Here is a 25072-nt window from a genome sequence, read left to right on the forward strand (position 1 = left end):
ATCGACAACCTCATCCGCTCTCGACGATCTCCTCGCTTCTTTCCGGCTCCCATGGCTATGAGGCATTTACCACCTGAGACTGAAGCGATGCAGGTCGGTTATACTCATCTCGGTACGGAGGAGAGAGAGAGACGCGTTCGCCAGAACCTCTGCCTATACTGCGGTCTCTCTGGACATATGAGAGCTTCCTGCCCCACTCGACCGTCTCGCAACCCTTCTGCGGTGAGTCAGACTTCCATATTACAAATACCAGTTACTGCTATTGTTAATAAAGCTGCACATGGATCCCAACGTCACTGAATCCTCATTACAGTTGTATTAATCTCAATAATTGTAATGTGTAGCTTGTAATTAGTTACACTACTAGTTACTGCAAAAAGTAATATTATTACTGTTACTAGTAACTGCCCAACACTGCCCATTGTGCAAAATTAATTTCTGGATACTAGCTGGGTTTCAGTTTTGCTCATTACCATGTTTGGCTGTTTGAACAGGAAAAACACAGCTTCACAAAGCATTTTTAAGAAACGTTCGTGTTTCACACAATGATATACACGATTTAAATGATACATTAATGCACGTTTTATAGCTGATACTCAAACAGATGACCAGCACGTGATTTCGGTCACCACAAATACATAGAAAACACAATATACATTACAAAATGTTATTGAACAAAAAGTTTTTCAAAACAAAGCACCTGTGCCTCAATTCTATGTGATTTAAAACGTTTTTAATGATAACTGCTTTAAAACAATGATGAGCAACACTTACATTTGGCTCAACATATTCAATGAATGAACCTATTTCCAATATCATTTGTGTATTTTCTTACATTTATGTCATATTTGTAAGTGCTCCCTGAGACCTACATACAGTAAATGTGAACTGAAGGACACTGTCTCTATGACTTTATGCATGTGTACTGAATTTCAGTCTCATATCAATATTAAATCACTGCTTGCACATTTATTAACCAGTTTTGCTGCAGTTTGTATTACTCTTCTCTTTTTTTAAACAACTCTAACTGCTGTATTGTAAATATTAGCACCCATAAATCGTCTAACATACAAATTTAATACCATTTCTGAAATCAAATCATGACATGAACAGAGAAAACCAAGGTAGCACAGACTTCCTGATATCCAAACCTCATGGGACAGTTAGCGGTGTCCTCACTGGGACGCTTTGTTTGTATCAGTCCTACAATTCAAGTTAGACACTTAAACGAGAGAGGAAAAAGTGTCATTCATGCACTCGCCTAATAACGCAAAGTTCTATAATAATAACTGGTTAATCCATGGTAACCGTTTGTACATGATTAAGTAGTAAACAGCTGAAACTTGGACCATGCAACCACATAGTGGTCACGTCAGAACCCTGTCATTACACTTGATTAAGGTTGTAAAAAGGTGGAAAATTTCGGAAATATTCCAGAAATTTTGGAAACTTTCCAGGATTTTTTTTGGAATATTCCAGGGATTTTTGGAAAGTTTCCAGAAATTTACAGGAAATTTTCCACCCCTTTGCAACCATACACTTGATACGATCAAAGCTTCATCTACAATGTTATTACAAGACCAGCTAGTGATTAAAAAACATTGCTGAAACAAATAAAATTATTATAAAAATAGTACATCAATTACAAAGCCAAAAGTCCCTGTAAACAAAAAAAGGATATTGTCCGTTTGTCTGGCAGCACCGGGATAGACAGGACACTGTCTAGAGTATTTCCTTTACCACGAGCCGTAGATGCCACATGTGTCTTCAGAGTGTCCTGTTATCTTCTCTTTGTTGCTTGTGTTTAAGGTTAAATGCACAGGATGTAGCGTTATCATTCAGGGTGTCTCTAGCGGAAACACACAGGGCCGATTGTGAAGCCAAACTCGTAGCTGCTGTTGCCCAAGATTCCTATGTCACGTAGAGGAAGCAGGTCCATGCCCTCAAACTGAAACACAGATTCACGCGGTCCGGGATCCACTTCCTTCGCAGACTGGTACAACAAACACAAACATAAACGGTTGTTAAAGGTAAAGCACAATTGTTTGAAACCTTGATAAGAAATGTTTTGAACAGTAAATTCAGCTTTGCCATGATCCCAGGAATGACATTTAAAATACATTCAAATAGAAAACAGCTATTTTTAATTGTAATAATATCTCACAATATTACTGTTTTTACTGTATTTTTGATCAAATAAGTGCAGCACTGGTGACCAAAAGAGACTTCTTTTAACTGACCCGAAGCTTTTGAACAGTAGTGCATATCAAAATAAATTGGTTCACCACAGCAATGAATGAACCGTATACAAACCCCTTCAAGATTCCCCTTAAAAAATTTGATAAAATTAACACATTTTATTACTAGTGCTGTTAAAATCCACATACCACACAATCCTGCAGTTCTCCTAAATAGCTCTGCTTCACGGAGTCTGTGAGGAACTGGACCTGTTGCTGTGTCTGGCCCAGTCGGTGTCCAGGGTAACAGGAGTAAGTTACTCTCTGTTCTGCTCTGTTGCTCTGGAGTCGTAGGAGCCGCAGCTGAACTACACTGAGGGCTGGATACTCAAACTGATCAAAGACAGACAGGTTTTGATGGTAAAATTGAAGGAAACAGTTTATTGTGTACAACAACAGGGTTTAAAACTGAACATCAAACAATGAAGAGCAAGAATTTTATGGGTAATAAGAGCAACATTATTAGCGGCTATTAACCTGGACAATAAATTAATGATGTTAAAGCATTAAAGGGACAGTTCAGCAAAATCTAAAAATTCTGTCATCACTTAGTCAGCCTTGTTTCACTCAAAACATATCTATCTATCTATCTATCTATCTATCTGTCTATCTATCTACCTATTTTTAGGCCAATTTCAGGCTTTATTTTCCATATAACAAAAATAGATAGTATATGGGACTGTTAAGATCCAAAAACATAAAAAGGTATAATGAAAGTAAATTCTCAACTTCTAAAGTGTATACACCAGTCTCTAAGCCTACAAGTCCTGTGAATTTTTATTTTAAGTCAACTATCCTACAGACAGCCCCTGTCAACAGCACAATAGCACAAACTTTGATCCAACAGGAAGTAAAATTGCTCAACAGTACTACTTACTTGAAAACCTCCCTCCAGTGAACTGAACCAGTAGAACTTGCTGTTATTCCCTGAGTCATTCAGCCAAGTCCTTATGGGAAGCTGTGGAAATTGGAAGAGCGATGATAAGATTTTGATGTTCTTTGACATTAAAGAGGCACAGTAGCAAGGTTATAAGTAGGATATTACCTGTGCATCTCTGGGGTGAAGGCAGGTCTCTGCTCCTGACTCTGAAAAGTTACAGTAGGCCAAAAGAGCATCTAAAGGACTGCCTTGGTTTGGGTCAACGTAATAGAATCCTGCAAAAGTTACAAAAGTAATTATTTAACAGATTATTTTTTCCAAAACAACATACAGTTCAAATACATTTAATAGTGCGCATGCACACACACCCACCCACACACCCACTTAGTTATTTTAGTTAAGCAGCTGTATTAACTAACTTTCGAAAGTACAAAAAAAAATTGGATCTCATTTACACCTTATTGCTGTCCACCTTAGATTTTATCGCTTGAGACAGATCTTAATACCATGTGAAAATGGGGTCAATGTAACTGAGCGTGCTTTAGAGAAAACGTATGCGTATGTGCAACTGTAATGGAAAGATTTCTCAAAGATAGCACAAAGACAAAGAGGAACAAGAACAAAAAGATATGTCTTTGATAGCTGGAAAAGATGAAAGATAGGGCTCTGACCGCTGGTGTAGTTGGGATGGCACAGCCACAGCTCCAGACAGGTGGAGGCTGGGTGTTGCTTGCTACCGTCCGGAGGGTCCACCAGCAGCCGGAGGTCATTGTACAGAGAGTCCAGCAGTGTCTGAATCAGAGGGTAATTGGGCTTGTCTGAACTGTACATCAGATCCTGTTGGAAAAGAAAAAGTAAGACAAATTGATTTGCTTTTTTGTGATCTGCATTTTAGTGAGGGTTCAAGAATAAGAGAGTTAGATTTTGTGATGTTCTGCCACTGCAGTTTTTCTGATGTGCTAAATAGCACATATTTTAGTTCTGCCATGATATCAATACACAAAAAGCTGACTCCTTCTTTCAAATTGTATTCATCATTTAGTTAAAAGTCTAAATCAGGAATATAAAAAAAAGAGTATGAACAAAGACAAAAAGTAAAAAAAAAAGTAAAATGGGGCCTGATCACACAAAAATGTAATTTTATGTACACAGAAATGCACAAAAAGAAAATCTGATTTTTACAAATCCTAGGTGGATTTAGTTGACCACTCAGTATGAATAGTCTAATTTCAGTTCTTTTTCCATTGTTCAGAATGCAACTTGTATGCTACATAATGGAAAATGCACAGTAATATGTACAGCTGTGTCTGAATATACACATTTTTGTGCACTTTTACCCCAAACAGTGAACTATGTGAAATTTGCTAGTGTGTGAATTTTGACCATAATCACGTGATGTTTGCTATTAAATGATTAGCACAGCAAATCAGAGTAAAAGGGTCACTAAGATTTTAAACAACTTGCCTTGATCTGGGTCAGGTTCACAGAAACACCAGCAGGCCCTGGAGGCCCCGGTGGACCCTAAAATAAGAAAGTAAATTTATAAATAAACAACTTAGTTCTCATATTATTACAAAAAAGGTGTCAACTTACTGGCAAGCCCCTCCTTCCAGGGGGTCCAGGAGGCCCCTGAAATCCCTTAAGCCCCTAGGATTAAAGTGAAAAAGAGATATTTAATAACTAATCTTAATTTATGTTAACTTGAATATAAAATTATTTTATGTATTTCTATTTTGATGAATATGCACCATTTCCTTTTAACCTGACTAAAGAAAGCTTTGGAAATTAAATTCCATACCTTGTCTCCAAACAAGCCCTGCAAGGTGTAAGAGATAAAAGAGAAAGAAATTATAAATGATCTTCATGCTCTTTCGAAGAAAAAAAAACAGGCTGTGGTTGCGATAAAGCACTTCACTGTCCTTGCTTTTGTCATTAAAAATTAATTAACCATGCTTTCATATCTTGAAAGGACAGAGCACATGTAAATGCATCTGCAGCAGATGTTTAATGCAAATTGGGCTACAGTTTATTAGGCACAGCTTGCTATTAGTTTAAATGCTGAAACATAAAAAAAAAACATTCACCGGTAGTCCAGGTATTCCAGGTGCCCCTCTAGGCCCAGCAGGACCAATATTTCCCTTAATGAAAAGCACACACATTTAATGTTTAATAATTCAGAAGATCCAAAACAAGTGAAGGAAAAGAAGATTAATTGGGAGGATTTATCAATATTGACAGTGCTGCAATACTTAAGTACATCTGTCAATATAAAACATAAATATGGATGTTTGTATTGTATATTTATTATTATTATAAGCATTGTCTTGCAATATCTATGGTGAAGGCAAAAAGCAAATGAATACATGTTTAATTAGATATTTTGACTGTACCTGATCCCCCTTTGGTCCTGGGGGTCCAGGAGGACCAATAGGCCCCATACTCCCCTAAAAAAAACAAATAAATACTCTTATAAGAGAACTGAATAGGCTGCTGCACTGCAGATTCATTGAATGTGCTTGATATACATTATACCTTCAAGCCATCTTTCCCTGGTGGACCAAGTGGTCCCTGATCTCCTTTCTCACCCTGTTATGGACAAATAGTAATCATGCATTTCTAAGGTATCTGCATTAAAAGAATCCTGTCTGAGTAAACTTTAAAAGGACCTCTGCTCCTTTGACACCTTGCTCCCCAGGCTCTCCTCTCAGTCCTTGGATTCCCTGTCAAGCATAGAAAAAAGTTTTAGCAAATGCATGATTATGATTTCGAACTGTGTTAAGTTCCCCATTTGATCAATTCCCACAATGTTGTTTAATTCAAAATATAGGATAACTTTGATTGTTCTGACCAGGCATATCAAGTGTATCAAGCTTACCATACTTCCTCCCCATCCAGGAAGTCCTTTCTCTCCTACATCCCCCCTCTCTCCCTATTGGACAAGGAGAAGCCAGAAAGGAAATCCATAATGTGCCCAATTGAAAATCAAGAATTAAACTCATGTATTTAATGCCATGTTGTCATTGTTGACATCATCTCTGATCTCTGACCTTTTCTCCTCTGGGTCCTCTGGTCCCCCTCAACCCTGCCTTGCCTCTTTTACCCTTTAGATGTAAAGCACCAACAAAAAAAAATCAGTTTATCAATCATAATCACCACCATCTTCCAAATGTTTGCCCTGCATTATTACATACATGACGTCAGAGTCTAAAATAACCTAAGTACATTCATGACACAATAATGTCGCTAAACTTAGAGATTTGGGAACATTTAATAGTCTAAGAGGGTACTAAAAGGGCATATAGCATCTTACCCTCCGTCCAATGTGACCCATTTTTCCAGGTGTTCCATCTTTGCCTTGATCTCCCTAAAATGCATCAAGAAGCAAATTCAAATTTAAAATGAAATTGCAGATAAGCGTCCTGGAAAATCTGTATTCTCAAACACTGTTCTCCTATCTGACAGCAAGGACAAAGGCAAAGAGGAAGAACATTTATTTTAGATAGCAGACAGGGATTAAGACATAGAAAAGAACATTGTGACCTTACCTTCTCTCCTTTCATGCCTTCTCTTCCTTCAGGTCCTGGGTTACCCATCCGGCCCTACAACAATCAAAACTCATTAAGGGCCTTGATGATTCAGCAGAGTTAAAACAAAGGCAGAATTAAATCTATTTGTTGTCTCTTTGCTGTAAATATTTTATCTCACTGGGCACGGACCTGAGCTCCTGGCAGACCTGGTGAGCCACGTACCCCTGCCTCACCTTGTGGACCCTAACAGAGTTTCGAATTGATATAATTGAGTTAATCAATCACATGTACTGTATTTATATACACAGCCCAAAACGCCACACCATCTCGTTAAACAAATGCAATATTCTGTTTTAATGGTCTGTACCTCCAAACCAGGCAGTCCCGGTGGTCCTTGAATGCCTTGAAGGCCGTCTGGCCCCTAAAGAGAAGAAATGGCTTCATTTTGAACATGTAGTGGATTTACAGGCAATTTAAAGAAGCAATCATGAGTTTCCATCTTAGTGGAGTTCATTACAAACTCACCTCCACCCCTGGTTCTCCTTTATCTCCTGAGTCTCCTTTCTCCCCTTCAGGTCCTGTGAGACCTTTAGGGCCCAAAAGACCTTGGGGACCTACTGAACCAACACCTCCCTGTAGGCCGAGATATGAATATTAATGAGTTACTCTTGAGATAAAAATTAATATGTTGTTTCCCCAAGAGAGTATCTGGGGGAGGAATATAAATGCAAAGAAATTATCTTTACCTGTGTCCCGGCTTTTCCTGCGTCACCTCGCATGCCTTTGGGACCTACAATTCCCTGAAGCACAGATATAAGTAATAAATCAGCAATTTTTTTGACATCCAAAGAATTTCAATCCAATGTTAAAAAGATGTTACATGTTATGCACATATACAGTAATATATTTTCAAGTTGATCAGAACCTCAGGTCCAGCATCTCCTGGCTCACCAAGTAAACCATTCGGCCCAACCTCTCCCTAAAAGAGAAGCCTAATTTTAGACCATAAAAAATAAATAAAATAATCCAAAGATGCTCTAAGTGAAGAATCAAACATGCTACCTTGCTTCCTGGAGGTCCATCTGGCCCCACCAATCCTGGATGGCCGGGTCCACCCTGAAAGAAAACAGGAACTGTTTATTAGTAACGTCAACTATATGGCCATATCACACATGAATATAGGAGTCACTCATTCTCAGGTCAACACTCACCTCTACACCTTTTAGGCCAGGAGGTCCAACACCACCCATGAGGCCTGACTCACCCTAACATAAAAACAGCCAACGTTCACACACAATTACAACCAAATTGACACAAACAACCATATATTTTAGTGTTTAAATTAGGAAAAATACCATATACTACCATTGAAAAGTTCGGGTTTTTCTCTTATGCTCTTAAGTTTCTTGCTCACCAAGGCTTCATTTATTTGATCAAATATACATCAAAACAGTAATATTCTGAAATATTACTACAATTTGAAATGACTTCAATTAATGTTTTCAATTTTAAAATATTTTAAAATTTAATTTATTCCTGTCATGGCAAAGCTGAATTTTCAGCATTTGTATTTTCTATTTTAATATGTTTTAAAATGTAATTTATTCCTGCAAAGGCAATGCTGAAAGATCACATGATTGCTCAGAAATCAAGAAATCACTATCAGTATTGAGAACAGTTGTGCTGCTTTATATTTTTGTGGAAACCGTAGTACATTTTATCAGGATTCATTGACAAATAGCATTTATTTAAAATAAAAAACTTTTGCAACATGTCTTTACTGTCACTTTTGATAAACTTAACGCATCCTTACTGAATAAAAGTAAGTCAGACCTTTGAATGGTAGTATATCAAATGGTAAAAAAACATGTCAGGCTAAATAAAATGTTACGTAAACATAATGTGAAATGCTGATTTGCACTTACCTGGAGTCCAATTTGGCCCTTGTCTGCCTTGAGCCCCCTCTCTCCCTGCTCCCCCACGTCTCCCCACGGCCCCTCTAAACCAGTAAATCCTTGTGGGCCAATATCACCCTGAGGAAAACAATGAAATATAGTACAACAGCATTTTCCCTTGTGAAATGACACTAGCTATAAAAGATAAATTACCTTCTCTCCTTTAGGGCCAGGATCACCAGCAATGCCAACTGGACCAGCATCACCCTTCAACAGGAGAAAACTCAAATATTACTCTTACAGGGACAGTGAGACTGATTGCATTTGAGACAAATGACTTTAGGGTTAAATTGCACAGTTGTGCCAACATTAAGAAATTGATCTCTACACCTCACTGCCTGCTGGGCCTGGTGGACCCATTGGACCTTCAGCACCTGGAGGGCCAATGTCTCCTTTTGGTCCTTGAAGACCAGGCTTTCCAAAGGGACCTCTGTCCCCCTGTCAGTACATTGAATTAATAAAAAAAATTTAAAAGGCAAAAAATCCTTTATAAATGTTACTGTGTCAAGGAAATATAATTTTATAATTATTTCTCCATACCTTATCACCTTTTCTTCCAGAAGGTCCCTCCAAACCTGCCGGACCAGATGTACCCTGCAGAGGTCAGAGAGCTTTCATCACATCTCTGTTGCCACCAGTTTCTTAAAGCTATAACAATGTTGTATATCACAGTGATTTTATCCTCTTTTTTATTAAAATACTACATAACCATAAAATCTCTGTAATGCATGGCCTCTAACAAAGACATCTGAACAAAGACCAAATAGTTATGCAGCTCCATGCCAATCTAACCTGTGGTCCTTCCAGTCCGAGAGGCCCATCATCACCAGGATGGCCCATCATTCCCTGTGCAATTATATACATTTTTAGTGATTTCATAAGGAAGCACAATTTGTGATTCTCTAAATCTCATAAATCACTTCAATCACCTTTTCTCCTTTCTCCCCATCTATACCTGCCAGTCCATTTGCCCCCTGTGGACCCTGAAGAAAGATTTGCAGCAATTTTAACTTGATGTTCTTCATGTCACAAAGCTTTTCATCAAGCATGGTAGGGAGAATTATCACTTACTGGAATACCTGGGGGACCATTTAGCCCAGGGTCCCCTGGGGGTCCTTTACTTCCACGGGGTCCTGGTTTTCCAATGACACCACTGACCCCCTGAAGTCCTGGAGGACCCTATATTAGACAATCAGTCAGAACAAATTTGTTTAAAAATGATCAGCCAAATAGAGATATAATGTAAATGAAAGGGCTGATTGTGTGCTCACACATGGCCCATCTGTTCCCCGATGCCCGGGATCTCCTTGACGGCCCTGCAGAGATGTAACCCATGGTTTTCAATTGAAGGAAAAAAATTAAGCACTTTATATTTCAGCACTGCTTTATGGTAAATCCAACTCCACTGAACTAGTAAGGTCAGGATCTTATATTTTCTTGGAGAAGTGGTACTGTTTATACCTGGGGTCCTGGTGGTCCCTTTTCTCCTACTGGACCACGGGGACCCTAAATAAAGTTTGGGAATATTAGTCATCAAAGCATGCAAATGACAGTGTTACAGCATTGGAAACCAAACTACATTTATCCACTGAATTAAAAAAATTACCAAAATTTAAAATAAGAAATGATCTCAGCATTTATACTTGATCCCTCACACACTTACTGGTTGTCCAGGTTTCCCAGTTGGTCCAGGAGGCCCTCTTAGACCTGGCTCTCCCTATAAGAAAACAAATGTCCTCTTTTACCTAAAGTTACTATTATAAAGGCTAAAACATTAGGGTTCTGCTCTAAACACAAGCGAGCTGTCTAGATTTTTAGTCATCATCCTAATAGGAAGGTTGTTCCAACCTTGTAATGGATAAGAGAATTCCTGAATGCAGTCATTTATGACGTTCCATTTTGGTTAGGATGTTGCCTTAAAAGACTGCAATGCAGCTCACAAAGGATTAGAATTGAGCCTTTATCTGTAGATGAGCTTTGATGTAATAACTGTACAAATGTACAACAGCATAATTTAACAAAGATATATTGCTGTTAACGTGGGATAGTTAAAGTGTAATTTGTCTTTACTCTGTCTCCACTGTGGCCCGGTCTTCCTCTCATACCCACGTTTCCTGGAAAACCCTTAAGAGAATACAAGAGAGTGGGCTGGTTATGTCAAAACATCAACCTTAAACATTATTCTCCTCATCCCGCTCCCTCTCTCTCTATAAGAGCCCTGTAGAGGGGTCACTTACATACATGCCAACAGGGCCCTGTGGTCCCACTGCTCCTGTCTTTCCAGGGAAACCCTGAGAGAAATAACCACAAATGCCAAAACATCCTGAAAATCTGCAGCATGATTTACAATTTATATGAGAACTAAAAAAAAAAAAAAAAATCATAAACATACCCTCTCTCCTGGTGGCCCAGGACTGCCCATAGGCCCCTCCCGTCCAGGTGGACCCTGTCAATGAAAACAAAATAATTTAATAATTAATAGATAATAATTTACAAACAGACCACTATGAAGTCTATATACAGTATATATATATATATATATACATATACATATATATGTATATATATGTACAGTATATACTATATATACAGTATATACTATATATACTGTATATATATATATATACAGTGGGGAAAAAAAGTATTTAGTCAGCCACCAATTGTGCAAGTTCTCCCACTTAAAAAGATGAGAGAGGCCTGTAATTTTCATCATAGGTATACCTCAACTATGAGAGACAAAATTTTTTAATCGCATGATTTTCTGTTAACTTCAACACCCTCAACTCAAGAACAATAATTTTTCAGCCGGCTATTGAAAAGAGTGCCAAGATAAATGATGAAAATGTAACTGCTTGAATTTAACCCTGATTTGGATGCACAGTGTAGCAAATTCAACAGGATGAAAAATAATATGTAATATGGATTCAATTTATTTATTTTTCCTAAATGTAGGTACTGTAGGTAATAAAATTGGCAAGTCCAATAAGTAATTTTGGCCCGGGGGCCAGGAGGCTGTCTGCCTTGCAAGCAAGAAAGATTTTTCAAATATACTGATATTTTGTCATCATTCTTGGGCTTACGAATAAGATATTGAGCTTAAGGCACAGCCGACTAATACACTTTGAAATGATTCAAAAGATGTGTTAAACACATGAATAGAGAAGGAAACTCACCATAGATCCTGGGGGTCCATCCTGACCACGTTCTCCAGGAATACCTTGCAATCCCTGAGGGTTGAGAAACCAACCAAGCCTGTGTGTTCATGTGTTTTCTGCTGCCACCACTGACCTGACTGACTCTTCTCGCCTACTGCATTTTACTAGAGTCATTTATGGCTGGTAGGGTGCAAATTAAACTTTGACAAGCTGTGCAAAAAACACTGGTGCCCACTAAATTCCTGGAAAGGCTGTCTTTGTTTGTATAACCTCTTTATGATTCATAAAAGGCATAGCCCATCCTCTATAAAATGTGATCATCGTTTTTTATTTGCTTGCACTGGGGAGCTCAGTCTGCTGGATTCATGACAACAATCTGCGTTATACAGCTCCTTTCACTGCCAAAAAACGGCTCATTAACGGTAAATAATGTCTGAGGTGCTCAATATGAAAGCTTAGCAGTGATAGCCAAATAAACGTTTTCAGCCTAGTAGCTACATTATAGACTACATTAATGACTTTATAAAAACAATATAGACGTTTAAACAATTGGCTATTCTGTTAAGAGTGCTGAACCCACCATTAGTCCTTTACTTCCTGCATTACCCACAAGGCCTTGCAGTCCCTGGAGCACAAGAAAGAACAATGAGAATCAATTTGAACTTTCTAGTCTCAACATGTAACATCAAGTGTTGGTTAAAATAATCGTTGACGTACCTGTTTACCTCTACTAGAGTCTTTACTGAGCTGTTTATAGCAATTGTAATAATATCCCACATACTTTTTATATAATAATAATAAACAAAATAATTTTTATATATTATTTATACCATTAAAATATTATTAGTATTTATTATAGTGCTCTATTGTACTACTAATATTCTAGTTAAAGCATATATAATATAATTTCTTCAAACAAACATTACTTAAAATTATTTTAAATATCATCTGAACCCATATGTGTCTTCATGTGTCAGAATAAATAAATCTAGAATTAGAAGCCATAATGTTATGTTTCTTAATATTTTCGCACACTATGTTATTGTTATATATTTATATTTAATTGATGTAGAAATGCATCAATGACATTTTTTTTTTTACAGTTCATGGTATTAGAATATAGAATGGGAACCTGTGTACCAGGCTTTCCTTCAGCTCCAACAGGTCCAGGTGGGCCAGGTAAACCCTACAATAAACACCATCAACACTGACATCATCAACATTCGACACAAAGATTGACACTAGTCTCAGCTTTTGTGTATGAACACTTACAGGAAGTCCAGGCATGCCAGTGTGACCCCTCTGCCCTGTTCGACCCTGAAAATAAGACATGTATTGAGACTTTATTAAAATCAATATCACACAGCTCATCTACATGAAAAGATCTATTTATAATACCTTAAAGCTTAGAACCATATTATATGACAATACACCATAAAGTGTATTACCTTTAGGCCTCTAGGACCAGGCTTTCCAGGGAGGCCTTCAAGACCTTTGCTCCCCTTCAGTAAAATCAAGATGGACATTTCACACTGGAGAATATTGCACTCAGTTTGAGACACTGAAAATCTTATTGCATGTAATACAGAGCAACTCTGACCTTTGGCCCCTCCTTTCCCACTTTGCCATGCGGACCAGCTTCTCCATCCTCTCCCTGTGTGAGGATATTGAGGTGTTTTATTATATATGTTTCAGAATTTTTATATATTTTTTTTATATACACTAATTTTTATATATTAGTGACGCAATATTAATGTAACTCATACCTGGATCCCCTGTGGTCCTGGCAGACCTCTGACACCTGGGAAACCAGGAAAGCCTGTTGGTCCCTGCTCACCTTGAATGCCCTGTACCCCTGGGGCTCCTCTAGCACCCTGGGAGGAAAATACAATTTTCAACAAGTGACATCTGTGATCATGAGGATAGCAACCTATTACATCAGTTTGAGGTAAAATGTAGACACGATATATACGCTAAACCAATTCATAGTTATATGTTTACTTTGTTTCCTTTAGGTCCAATGTCTCCCTGGTCTCCATCAGGTCCTCTGTTTCCCTTAAAAACAATAAAGCCATTAAAGCCAAAATAAAAACTCAGTAGTCAAGACAGGTAAAAATAGCCAGCATTAGCTTACTTTGATACCAGTAAAACCTTTTGGACCTTGTATTCCTAATACACCCTAAAGAAAAATGAAGAAAAAAAAAACTAATTCACCAGTACATGTGAGATATTAAATTTAAAATACACAGTTATCCAAAAAAAAAAAGTGTGGTATGAACTACAGTTGAGCTTTCTCATTAGGAAAAAAAAAACTCTTCAGACTGAATTTGGCTTTTACCATTAATCCTTCAAATCCTGGCTCCCCTCTGAGGCCCACTGGCCCTGCAGGGCCCTGTAAATGAGCAGGGATAAGAAGGTATATTATCATTCAAAAGTCAGTAATTATTTTTTTTAAGTACCAAATTTTATTCAGCAAGGATGCATTAAATTAAAATGCATTAAAAGTGTTATAAAAAAATGTTTTATCATAAACATTATACATCAAAGAATACTGAAACAAAAATGTAATATGGTTTTCACAAAAATATTAAACAGCACAATTGTTTTCAGTTGAAGACTGAAAACAGTTGTGCTGCTAAAAATTCAACTTTGACATAAAAAATTAATTAAATACAAAATATAAAACAGTAATAATATTTCACAATATTACTGTTTATACTGTATTTTGTTAAAATATATGAAGCTTTGGTGAGCACATAAGAGACTTCTTTCAAAAACTTTAGAAAATCTTACTGACCGCAAAATTCTGAACATTAGAGTATGTGTTCATATTAAATATCTTGTGATAGAGAACTAAACAGCATGACGTCTTAATCTTTAAAAAGTAAGAAGATCAAAGCAATTAAAAAATGATACAGTAATTCACTCTGTGAGAAAAGAGTACTTACATGTTCTCCTTTGGGACCAGGTAAACCTTCCCGGCCTGACAGCCCCTAGTAGAAAAGCATGTGAATACAATAATATACAGTGGGTACGGAAAGTATTCAGAGCCCCTTAAATTTTTCACTCTTTGTTATATTGCAGCCATTTGCTAAAATTATTTAAGTTAATTTTTTTTCCTCATTAATGTGCACACAGCACCCCATATTGACAGAAAAACACAGAATTGTTGACATTTTTGCAGATTTATCAAAAAAGAAAAACTGAAATATCACATGGTCCTAAGTATTCAGACCCTTTGCTGTGACACTCATATATTTAACTCAGGTGCTGTCCATTTCTTCTGATCATCCTTGAGATGGTTCTACACCTTCATTTGAGTCCAGCTGTGTTTGATTATACTGATTGGACTTGATTAGGAAAGCCACACACCTGTCTATATAAGACCTTACAGCGCACAGTGCATGTCAGAGCAAATGAGAATCATGACATGATCAAGTAGTAAATTGTTTGAGTCTGTCATGGTCTGTTTAGTATGCATATATTAGTATGCAGATATCTATGTGAAATAACATAACGTCCAGTTATCCAATCCCTGACTATCTCTTTAATCAATCAGTTAGATTCATTATATCAGAACAAACATTCACCTGCAGACCCCTTGGTCCTGGAGACCCAATCTGTCCTTCTAATCCCTGGGGACCCTAATAATGACATACAGGTTATGTAGAGGTCATTTATCAGTAACTTTACGCTGTCACAAATAATAAATAACAAACCTGTGGCCCCGGAAGACCAACAGCTCCTGGAGGCCCAGGCTCCCCCTAGAAAATAAAACAGAAATTGTTAGTATGCATCAGACAAACTGAGTGGAAATGTATGAGGAAAAAGCCAAACACTTACACGAGACCCATTAGGCCCCTGGGCACCAACCACACCTGTCCAACCAGGAGCTCCCTGCAAATAAAGCTGAGATCTAATTTGATGCACAAATCAGATACTACCATTCAAAAATTTGTGGTATGATTTTCTTTTCAATCCTTAAAAAATATGTATCATGTTTTCAATAAAAATATTAACCAGCACAATTGATTTCAACTGTGATAATAAGAAATGTTTCAGATGAGCATATTAGAAAGAATCATATCGATTTATGATGTTCTGTATTACTTACTGGTGGACCTGGAAGGCCTGGTGGTCCCTCCATCCCATCATCCCCCTGTAAACAATAACATTAACAGATAACTAAAACTTGATGTCAAAATTAATGTGCAACTATGTAGATTTGTGCATTTGATAAACAAATGTTGAGCATTTATTGCACTATAGTTATTTTGTATTCACTTACATCAGGCCCTGGATGACCTTCAGGGCCCTCCAACCCTCTCATGCCTTGTGGACCCTGAAGAAGAATTCAAATACAATCAGGCAAGATGCTGAAAATGAATATTAGGTAAATGTGTACATTTAATAAGTTTTTTTTTTATTCTGTTCATTCACAGTTAGTATGAATGTTGCTGCAATCATAGTTGGATAACTTACAGAAGGGCCGGCAGGACCAGGAGAGCCAGGTGCACCTTTTGAACCCTGTAAATGTGAACATCAGGTTACATATTTTCATAAACACTTACAATTATCAGCATGCAACTATTTAATACAGTAATTCTTTGCCTGACCACTAGATGGCAATATATCCTATCATCTCATAGAATGCACCGAATAACATGAGGTGCTTGGATTTATTGATTATTGGTTTAATCATGGCTTACTTTCTCACCGACTTTTCCCATATTTCCACATGGACCCTTTGGTCCAGCAATGCCCTGCAACAAGAACAGTGTAAGTCCTTAGGCAAAAAAAAAAGATGGTTCATGGATGGCACATCAATGGGATTTGAATCTACAATATTTTAGTTACTAGCTTCACCACTCATAACTCTTACCTCCTCTCCTTTCTCTCCAGGTGAGCCTGATTCTCCTTTATAGCCTAAAGGACCCTGCATTTCAAAATGAACTGTTAACACACCAAAAGAATCAGAAAACATGACATAATAAAACACTTCCAGAGCAGGATGCTGAGATGAATTGCTTCTTTCATAATGTAAACGTCAGTGTAAGCTTTACATGAATATCACTTGACCTTTGGTCCTGGAATCCCTGGAGGCCCCTGAGGCCCATCCAGCCCGTTTTCTCCATCCTTTCCAAAGAGACCTGCTCTGCCTATCACACCTTTTAGGCCACGGTCACCCTGAAAGAATAGCACATAAAAAATAGGCTAATAATTATATATTAAGAAACAACACATTTCTATGTTCATCATAATAGCATGCACTAGTAACTGTAGCTATAATATTATAGGTTTTCCAACCTACATCTAAACAAAGGTAAATTGCTTTAAAAGTAATTTGGCCTTCCATTATAAGTATATTTTGTTTGTACACACTGAGGTATAAATTATTTTCAGTGGTTATTAAGAGCATATTAAAGATGCTTTAATGAGGGCTTAAGGTGGATTCATTTAAAATGTAATTTGTTGGTGTTAATGTCAAATACAACAACAGCTCTAGATAGTGTTATTGCCAGCCTAATGTATCTTGTTAATACACAGTTAACAATGTTCAATATATAAACAGGCAGGATGTATATGTCAAAATATCTAATCTGTGCATTAGGCGTTGCACAGTAAATGCAGCCAAAGAAACCTAATGTTGGGCTTGGGTTTTTTATTAATATAAGGTTTTATTTGGCAAGCCCTTAAGATTTAGGAACACCACCTGGAAGCATTCATCATATCATGTGCAGTGAAAAGCAGTGTATGCAAGTGATAGATACAAGTGAAATGTGGCCAGACATGCACTGAACTGAGAGGACCACACACATAAACACATGCCTGTGACTGGTCACTATATAATAATTCATCAGAGGTCATGCTGAATTACACTCATAAGTGTCAAAAACGGACACTCAGCTCCTCATTTAGTGTCATTCAAAGTCAATGACATCCATCCATCCATCTATCTGCTCTTTCACATAGTGGTACATTAAATGCTAACAGAAGCTCATTTCAGCAGTGATTGATGCAAGGCTTTTGAGAAGCACAAATGTGACGTCTCGGTCACATGAAATCTGACAAACCGCAATGAGGAACGCAGATACTAGGGCCTTTGTTTACATCTGTGGTTAAATCTCAGCAATGATGGGTGGGGTTGTGTGTCTAATAACTGCCTCCCTTTCCCACACATTAAAAATAAAACAAATTAATTGCCACCAATTTGAAGTACATGATGTCCTGCTTTGACCAAACAGCAAATATTTGGTCTATTTACGAATTACATTATTTACAGCTGTCTTGACAGACTGTCATATTTCTTTATTATGGATATGATAACATTATAATAACAGACAACAACATTTTTGGTGCACAATTAGCAGGTTAATGATATTATTACAGCAGCAATAGTGATGCCTTAGCAAGTACCACTAATAAAAATGATGCTTGCCTTATTAAGCATCACTAAAAATGACAATGTTGCACTATAGGATATTACCATGTCTCCCAAACGTCCTGGACGTCCTTGTTCACCTGGCTCCCCAGGTGGGCCCTAGTAGACAAGGTTAAGAGAGAGATCATGATTTAGCAGAGCAGGTGTTGTAATCTGAGCTCAGGAAGTACTGCGCTACATAACACAGGTGTTGCTGAGCCTCATCAAAGTCTTATTAAACCAGCTGGTACCTCACCTGCGGCCCAGGTTTCCCCATCTCTCCTTCCGGACCAGGCGGACCTTGCGCTCTCTACAAGCTCACAGGAATCAGAACAGAGTCAGGGATATTACATGTTCCGAAACAAATTTCACAAATATGTGCTGTATACTTACAGGCCAACCTGCACGGAGAAGCTGGAAGAATGAAGTTTGCTGGAGGAGAGAGTGAGAGAAAAATATAATTATTTAACTGAGCATCACATGACTATCCATATTTAATCACATTATTAGCATCACAGCTGATTTTAAATATGTTACTCTATTAAGTTAAATCTACAAAACTGCTCTATTTGTCATGAGGATAGGTCAACTTGTTGTCCAACAACCAGATAAAACACTTTTGAGAAATTGCGGCTTTCACAGCTACAGTCATGTGCATGCAGACAGATATATATTTTTAGTTTCCTTAATGTCTTTTATGCCTTAAATGCTGTTTTTAGAACATTGTGTCAAACTATAAACAGTCCAACTTTTTATGTTCCACTATGCTGAATCATGTTTAGCGGTTTTACGTTATGCATCCCCTAAAAACGTGTCTGATTGTAGAGCTGCACGATATTGGAAAAAATGGCATATTTCGTTTTTCTGCAATATATATTGTGACATGAAAAATATAAGAAATTGCTCAAGATTATTTGAAAATAATTAATATTTTGGAAAAAAAATATTATATTCGTAAAGAATTAATCATTTTAGAAGGGGAGTGCACATGCACAGAACATGAAATAATTTTAAAAAGCTGAAAAAAAGACCATACTTTGAAGACTTTTTTTGAGTGCAAAATATTCCTTTAGGGTTGAAAAATTTGGAAAAACATGAAATAGTTGATAGTTCATACTTGGGTATACTGTTTACAAGAACCAACTCAAACCTCTTTTACTAACGGTTGAGTTTAAACAAATAACTCTTTCCACTCAAGTTTTTATAGGCCACATTCCCATTGCTTTTGAACCATTCAATATGACTATAAAATATTTTTATTGTGATTATTATTGAATAAAAACAAACAAAACAAGAAACATATTGAAATAATACTATTATACTGCAAAATAAGTCAAATAACAAATAAATCAAATATTAAATAAAAACAATAAAAATAATTTTATTTTTTAGCAGACTGAATATAGATCTTAATATCTACATTTTCATAATTTAAACCATCAACATTTTATTTTTACAGCTCGTCAGAATATTTATTTATTTATATTTACTTATTTATTTAATTACACCCTTCAAGATTTGACTATTACATTGTCATATCATGACTTTATAATGATTTTGTTTCAATATATTGTGCAGCCCTATATATTGTGCAGGAGAAAACCAGCCTAATTATACTGAGCTTCCTTATGCCGACTCATTGGTTAGTCATTCAGACTACCCACCAATTAGTCTATATTCAAAATATGTATTTTTATTATTCCTGGTCTATTCTTGAAGCTTTTCTCTGTTACTCCGAGGAGTCTTTTTAATGAAGGCAAAAGTCATAACCATGCTATTCTGGTCTTTCTAAAGCTTTAATGATCCATTCTCATCCAACCAGACTCTCAACTTAAAAGCTGCCCTGTAAACTACAAAGGCGTTTACAAAGGCAGCATGCTGCACAAAGGACACATATCCCAAAATGAGTTACGAGGTCACAGGCTGCTTTTAATTAGACCATGCTCGACAGAGGTTTCGGTTATCAGAGCAGATGCGTTCGGAGATTCCGAGCTGAAAACTGACATGAAGAGTGATACTGATTGATTCTGTTGAGGTGACTTTGTTCTGGGTTTTAGCAAAGGGGATATCACCCCTTCAGTTACAGGAACAACTTATGACCTTATGCAGCACTAAGAGTAGAAAAGTCGTTGCCCTCAGCTGGATTGCTGGATGTACAGTGTAGGACGGTTCAAAGGCAGTATGAAACAAATACCCCATTACAGCAACAAGAGATAATTCCTTCCCCTCGCTCTCTTTTTCTCTGAGGGCATCTTTATTCAATCACGGCTGTGGTGCTCATCTGAGCTATTACACAAGATACAGCTGTGCACTGACAGCCACTTTAAAGGGATGAGGGATAAAGTTTAATTTTGTAGACAGGGAGACCACAGACAGGGACGGAAAACTTGGAGAAACTGGAAAAAGAGAGAAAATTCACCTGAAATGCAGCCCATTCCTCAGGTGTGTTTCTCCACAGGTAGAATGTGGGCAGCCCAGGTGGCCCAGGAGGTCCTGGGACTCCACGGCGACCTGGACGGCCCTTAAGCCCAATGACACCCTAAAAACATCACAACGATAAGAAAGACTGCATCCCACAAAAAAAAAAAAAATACACTGACATATGCTTAAAATCTTAAACAAATCTCAAACCTGATGAAAGCTGTTAGGATGAAAAACAAAATTCCATCACACATCTGCATTGTATAAACAGACATGTTGTAAATCAGCACTGTACATAACAGTTTAGACACCACCAGATAACTGATAAATATTATAGAAATTATCATGACTTTCACCACTCAAGTTATAAATACATTTTATTTCCAGATGTAAATACCAGTGCCTACAACACACCACCATTCAAGAAATTAACACTGTTATTCAACAAGGATTCATTATAATGATCGAGACATTTATAATATTACAAAATATTTATATTTCAAATAAGTACTGTTGTTTTGAGCTGAAAAGAAAAAATTACAGGTAATATTTTTGTGAAAACTATTTTCAACATCGATAATAATAAAAAATGTTTCTTGAGCATCAAATCAGCATATTATAATGATTTATAAAGGATCACATAAATGTTGCCTTGATGAAAATGGTGTATCAGAACCTCTTTGCCATGACACTTAGGACATCTCATATGTTTATAGTGTAAAAATGGCTATAGACACGAGAAAAACTTGTCACAGTTCAGTATGTTAATAAATGCAAGAAAGAAGACCAATGCAAGCTCAGTTTGCAAATATTACAATGATATCACCACTATTGGTTTGATTGATGAAAACTTTGATGATTGATGATTTTTAAACTTTAGCATGAAGTCAGTAAGAAGAAATAGAAGTCGAAAAGGAAGCTAAAGAATACTGAAGTGCACAGTATAGGAAGTCAGAGACTGACAGCGTGTCTTTGCAAACTTCCTTGTTGGCATTTTAACTTCTGTTTGGAGGTTAAACATATGAGAGCAGTCATCTAAAGTGACAAAGTTCACAGAAGGACACAAAGGGTCAGCCGGTCATGACCACAGGCACGTGAACTTTCCATGAACTTCAGTGGAGAAGCACTTTGACCTCAACTTGCGTTCATTCACCGTGACACTCTGAGAGAGTGGTCTAGTCCATTTCTCATTAATAAACACTCTGATTATTATCATACCTTATCACCTTTGGGTCCTGGATAGCCATCACTCCCAGGACATCCCTAGAAGGACCATAGTAAAAACCTTAAACATACAAAGCTACAGAGCATGACAAAAAAAACATACAGCTTTCACTTTTAACAGTAGTGAGCTTGTTTAACAGAGTTAAAACTACAGGTTTATAGCATGTAGAAAGCTGTAAATAAGCAATAACAAATTAGGCAAACAAACTATTTTCCTTGTTGACTTAATTTGATCTAACAAAGCAACCATTCAGAGTTCAGAGGTCAGACAAGCTAATAAAAACTATTAACTTTAGGGGCACACTGACCACGGTAATACGAGCACACTGTTAAACCTAAACCTAACCTTTTAACCAACACAAAACTATTGTAAAAGCTGACTTACTGTATGATGACACCTGGTTTACAAGTTTTTTTGCGACAAAACCATTCACACAGAGTAAAGAATTCATCACTAAATGGCACTGAACAGTTTGTGACAAGCTTTTTGTCATCTGAGCCATAAAAACAATTGATCTAGCCTCAAAAAAATTGAATACTGGACCATTGTTACTGGACCACAATTTATATATTAATGTAATATTCATAAAACAAGCTTTTTTATATTTTCAGTTTTAAAGTTTTAGTATTTTTATTATTATTATTCTTTCTGTTTAGCTTTTAGTAATTTTAGTACTTAATCTCAATCTTCTTTGAGCTTATTAAAGCTTAATTAGTTATAATTTCTACTTTTTCATCTTACATTTATATTGTATTTCAGCTAGTTTTGAATTGTTTTTAATTTTAATTATTTCTGTTTTAGGTAACAATAACAACACTGCATCACAGTACAATATTTTAGACTTACTGTAAGTAATATAAATTCTTAGTTTCAAACAGACCAGGCTTTATAACTCCCTGGAACGATAAAATTAGGGCCTTATTCAATATAAGACTAAATGCTTGACCCCCTCCAAGAAAGAAATGCAGGGTATGGTAGTAACAGAGATGGTAAAAAATGGGGTGTATTAATTATTGCATCTCTACTGCATTTTGCTTTCAGGCAAAGCAGTATCTACTTAATGTGTTCAGCCAACTGGTAAAAATCAACCCTTCATGATCTAATGGAGGCCTTTTACAGTGCCTGGACCACTGGAGCTCAGCCAGAAGCATCCAGATGGCATCACATCTGGGTTTACTTCTGTTAGACCTGATCACTTAAAGCCAGGTGAATGTTGCATTTCGACTGGGTGATGCAGATGTGTCGTTCCTTCAACAGCCAATTATAGACCGCCATATGAATCATGCTAAGGAGGGAAGTGAGACATGTTGACATATGCAGTATGTTGTGCAGCTTAGAACAGCTGAAAAATACATACATAGCATCAAAGGCCTGATAATTCTTGCTTTAATTTTTTCCTCTTGTGCTTTCTGCATCAGAAGTTTTTATTCTATTTATAGTGTACATGCCTTATCTGACATACATTATGTGTGATGTATCTGCTACAGCAATTGATTTCAGCCATTGTGTCAATTTTTTTCTTGACGCAGACTGGTTTCAAGTAATAATTTTGTGTTAACAGGTTGTGACATGAGACCAAACTTTCTGCAATATACTGTATATACTGTTACTTTGTATAATTTATACTACTATAGTATTTATTAACATTTTTCATTTGTAATGCCTATTTCCCCCTATTTTTCTATTTAGCTTTAATTATTTATTTATTTTATTTCAAGTTTGGCGTTAGCAATTTTAGCATTCAGCTTAAACATATTTTATTTCAGTTAGTTGCCAAATTCGTTAGTTGAATTTTCATTTAAAAAATTTTCAAAAGTTCATCTCATATTTGTATTTCATTTCAGTTTTATTGCAATTACCAAAAATGAACTTTTATTAGATTTTGTCTTAGTTAATAATTAACAATAACAACACTGATATATTCTTATATACTATATACTTATACTGTTCTTAATTTATACTCACAGGCTCACCTCGGGGCCCCACTGGCCCCATGGGTCCTCTTTGAATGCGATACATATTCCCATCAGAGCCACGCACAAGATCTCTATGTCTTCCTGTAAGTATAACAGTACCTGGGTGCTCCTCAGATCCCCAGCCATGTCCAACAGGGATATCTGGAGTTTTGGATGTTTTTCTTCCACTTCCTTTTGAGATGCCCTCCCAAGAAGTTGTTCTCAGAGGAGCCTGTGTGGTGGCCCCCAAATCCTCTTTTAATAAGTTGGATTCTCGATCCTCAGGACTGGAGGTGGTTTCCAGGTGAATTTCACTACTAGGTACAATACTTCCGGTAGGTTTCTCAGGTACCTGAACATCCAGGTTGATAATTGTGGTATCCACTGGTTTCTTTGGTGAAGGTTTGTCAGGTTTGTGCTTGTCAGTGGTGATGTTTTCATCTAAACGTTTGGATGTGGAGTCTGGCTTTCCATCACGGCTGCCTGTAGTTTCAGTTGGGAAAGTTTTGGAAGGTTTACCACCATTTTTGGACAAGATGTTTTGGTCTACCAGGTCTGTATCCTCATCCACCTCAAACACATCACCTCGCCCCACAAAGCCAGGACGTTTGGATCCAGTAGGCAGAGTACCGTCACCACGTATAATCCCACGTCTATGGAGACCCTATTAACATAAAGAAATTACTTCATGTGTACCAAGAATTGAGTGTAAGGTATTATTCAATTCTGTTTGTTATTCATTTTTACATCTGGGAGCTTTATGTTCACTATAATATGTTTAATGAAGATGTAATCACTTCATCATAATGTCTAATTTACTGTGAGAATGTTTATGCGACTTGATTAAAGCTGTAATCTCCATTTTTACATATGGTTGTGAAGTTGCTGCTGCTAACAGATGTTAAGGTAAATACAAGAGTGCAATAATTCCAGGCTGATAAACAACAACAATTTAAACTATTAAACATCTTGTAGCAATCAGCAATGATCTACTGAGATCTGACATCATGTGAAGATCAGATGTGCATGAGTTACATGCAAGGCTCACACATTTGTACCACTCCAAACAAGGCATCCTTCCATGTCTACATCACACTGGTAGTTAAAGAGTCAAAACAGAATGACAGTGACACAAAACATATACAAACAAATAACATGCAAACTTGCAAACCAATGTCACACACACAGGCTACATTTTGAGACAATGAAATCTGAAGAAAGAGACAAAAATAATAATAATAAAAAGAGGGAAAAATGACAAAGAAGAGTGGTCTGGATTCCATATGATCTGGCTTG

General features: G+C 36.9%; 1 protein-coding gene across 1 annotated transcript in view; it reads right to left on the bottom strand.

The window, feature by feature from the left end:
* Positions 1-1662: 1662 nt before the first annotated feature.
* The window catches only part of LOC107595721 (collagen alpha-1(I) chain), a 59028-nt gene continuing 35618 nt past the window's right edge, over positions 1663-25072 (bottom strand). Inside the window, exons 8-69 of the mRNA XM_016286216.1 lie at positions 23787-24440; positions 21815-21859; positions 20595-20714; positions 18569-18607; positions 18432-18485; positions 18242-18295; positions 16834-16941; positions 16637-16690; positions 16464-16517; positions 16237-16281; positions 16043-16096; positions 15869-15913; positions 15598-15651; positions 15474-15518; positions 15345-15398; positions 14703-14747; positions 14093-14146; positions 13889-13933; positions 13756-13809; positions 13521-13628; positions 13355-13408; positions 13203-13256; positions 13027-13071; positions 12887-12940; positions 12335-12379; positions 11773-11826; positions 10992-11045; positions 10837-10890; positions 10670-10723; positions 10263-10316; positions 10061-10105; positions 9871-9915; positions 9671-9778; positions 9529-9582; positions 9392-9445; positions 9140-9193; positions 8930-9037; positions 8753-8806; positions 8570-8677; positions 7856-7909; positions 7707-7760; positions 7570-7623; positions 7391-7444; positions 7170-7277; positions 7012-7065; positions 6834-6887; positions 6663-6716; positions 6428-6481; positions 6165-6218; positions 5993-6046; positions 5784-5837; positions 5650-5703; positions 5508-5561; positions 5202-5255; positions 4916-4933; positions 4711-4764; positions 4582-4638; positions 3789-3954; positions 3283-3392; positions 3115-3195; positions 2388-2570; positions 1663-1993 (exon numbers count right to left, since the gene is read on the bottom strand). Of these exons, the coding sequence (XP_016141702.1) occupies positions 1850-1993; positions 2388-2570; positions 3115-3195; positions 3283-3392; positions 3789-3954; positions 4582-4638; positions 4711-4764; positions 4916-4933; positions 5202-5255; positions 5508-5561; positions 5650-5703; positions 5784-5837; positions 5993-6046; positions 6165-6218; positions 6428-6481; positions 6663-6716; positions 6834-6887; positions 7012-7065; positions 7170-7277; positions 7391-7444; positions 7570-7623; positions 7707-7760; positions 7856-7909; positions 8570-8677; positions 8753-8806; positions 8930-9037; positions 9140-9193; positions 9392-9445; positions 9529-9582; positions 9671-9778; positions 9871-9915; positions 10061-10105; positions 10263-10316; positions 10670-10723; positions 10837-10890; positions 10992-11045; positions 11773-11826; positions 12335-12379; positions 12887-12940; positions 13027-13071; positions 13203-13256; positions 13355-13408; positions 13521-13628; positions 13756-13809; positions 13889-13933; positions 14093-14146; positions 14703-14747; positions 15345-15398; positions 15474-15518; positions 15598-15651; positions 15869-15913; positions 16043-16096; positions 16237-16281; positions 16464-16517; positions 16637-16690; positions 16834-16941; positions 18242-18295; positions 18432-18485; positions 18569-18607; positions 20595-20714; positions 21815-21859; positions 23787-24440 (4614 nt within the window). The 3' untranslated portion in view covers positions 1663-1849. The remainder of the gene's footprint in view (positions 1994-2387; positions 2571-3114; positions 3196-3282; positions 3393-3788; positions 3955-4581; positions 4639-4710; positions 4765-4915; positions 4934-5201; positions 5256-5507; positions 5562-5649; positions 5704-5783; positions 5838-5992; positions 6047-6164; positions 6219-6427; positions 6482-6662; positions 6717-6833; positions 6888-7011; positions 7066-7169; positions 7278-7390; positions 7445-7569; positions 7624-7706; positions 7761-7855; positions 7910-8569; positions 8678-8752; positions 8807-8929; positions 9038-9139; positions 9194-9391; positions 9446-9528; positions 9583-9670; positions 9779-9870; positions 9916-10060; positions 10106-10262; positions 10317-10669; positions 10724-10836; positions 10891-10991; positions 11046-11772; positions 11827-12334; positions 12380-12886; positions 12941-13026; positions 13072-13202; positions 13257-13354; positions 13409-13520; positions 13629-13755; positions 13810-13888; positions 13934-14092; positions 14147-14702; positions 14748-15344; positions 15399-15473; positions 15519-15597; positions 15652-15868; positions 15914-16042; positions 16097-16236; positions 16282-16463; positions 16518-16636; positions 16691-16833; positions 16942-18241; positions 18296-18431; positions 18486-18568; positions 18608-20594; positions 20715-21814; positions 21860-23786; positions 24441-25072) is intronic.

This window comes from Sinocyclocheilus grahami, unplaced genomic scaffold (assembly GCF_001515645.1).
Source record: "Sinocyclocheilus grahami isolate Dianchi unplaced genomic scaffold, SAMN03320097.WGS_v1.1 scaffold207.1, whole genome shotgun sequence".
Taxonomy (NCBI): Eukaryota; Metazoa; Chordata; class Actinopteri; order Cypriniformes; family Cyprinidae; genus Sinocyclocheilus; species Sinocyclocheilus grahami.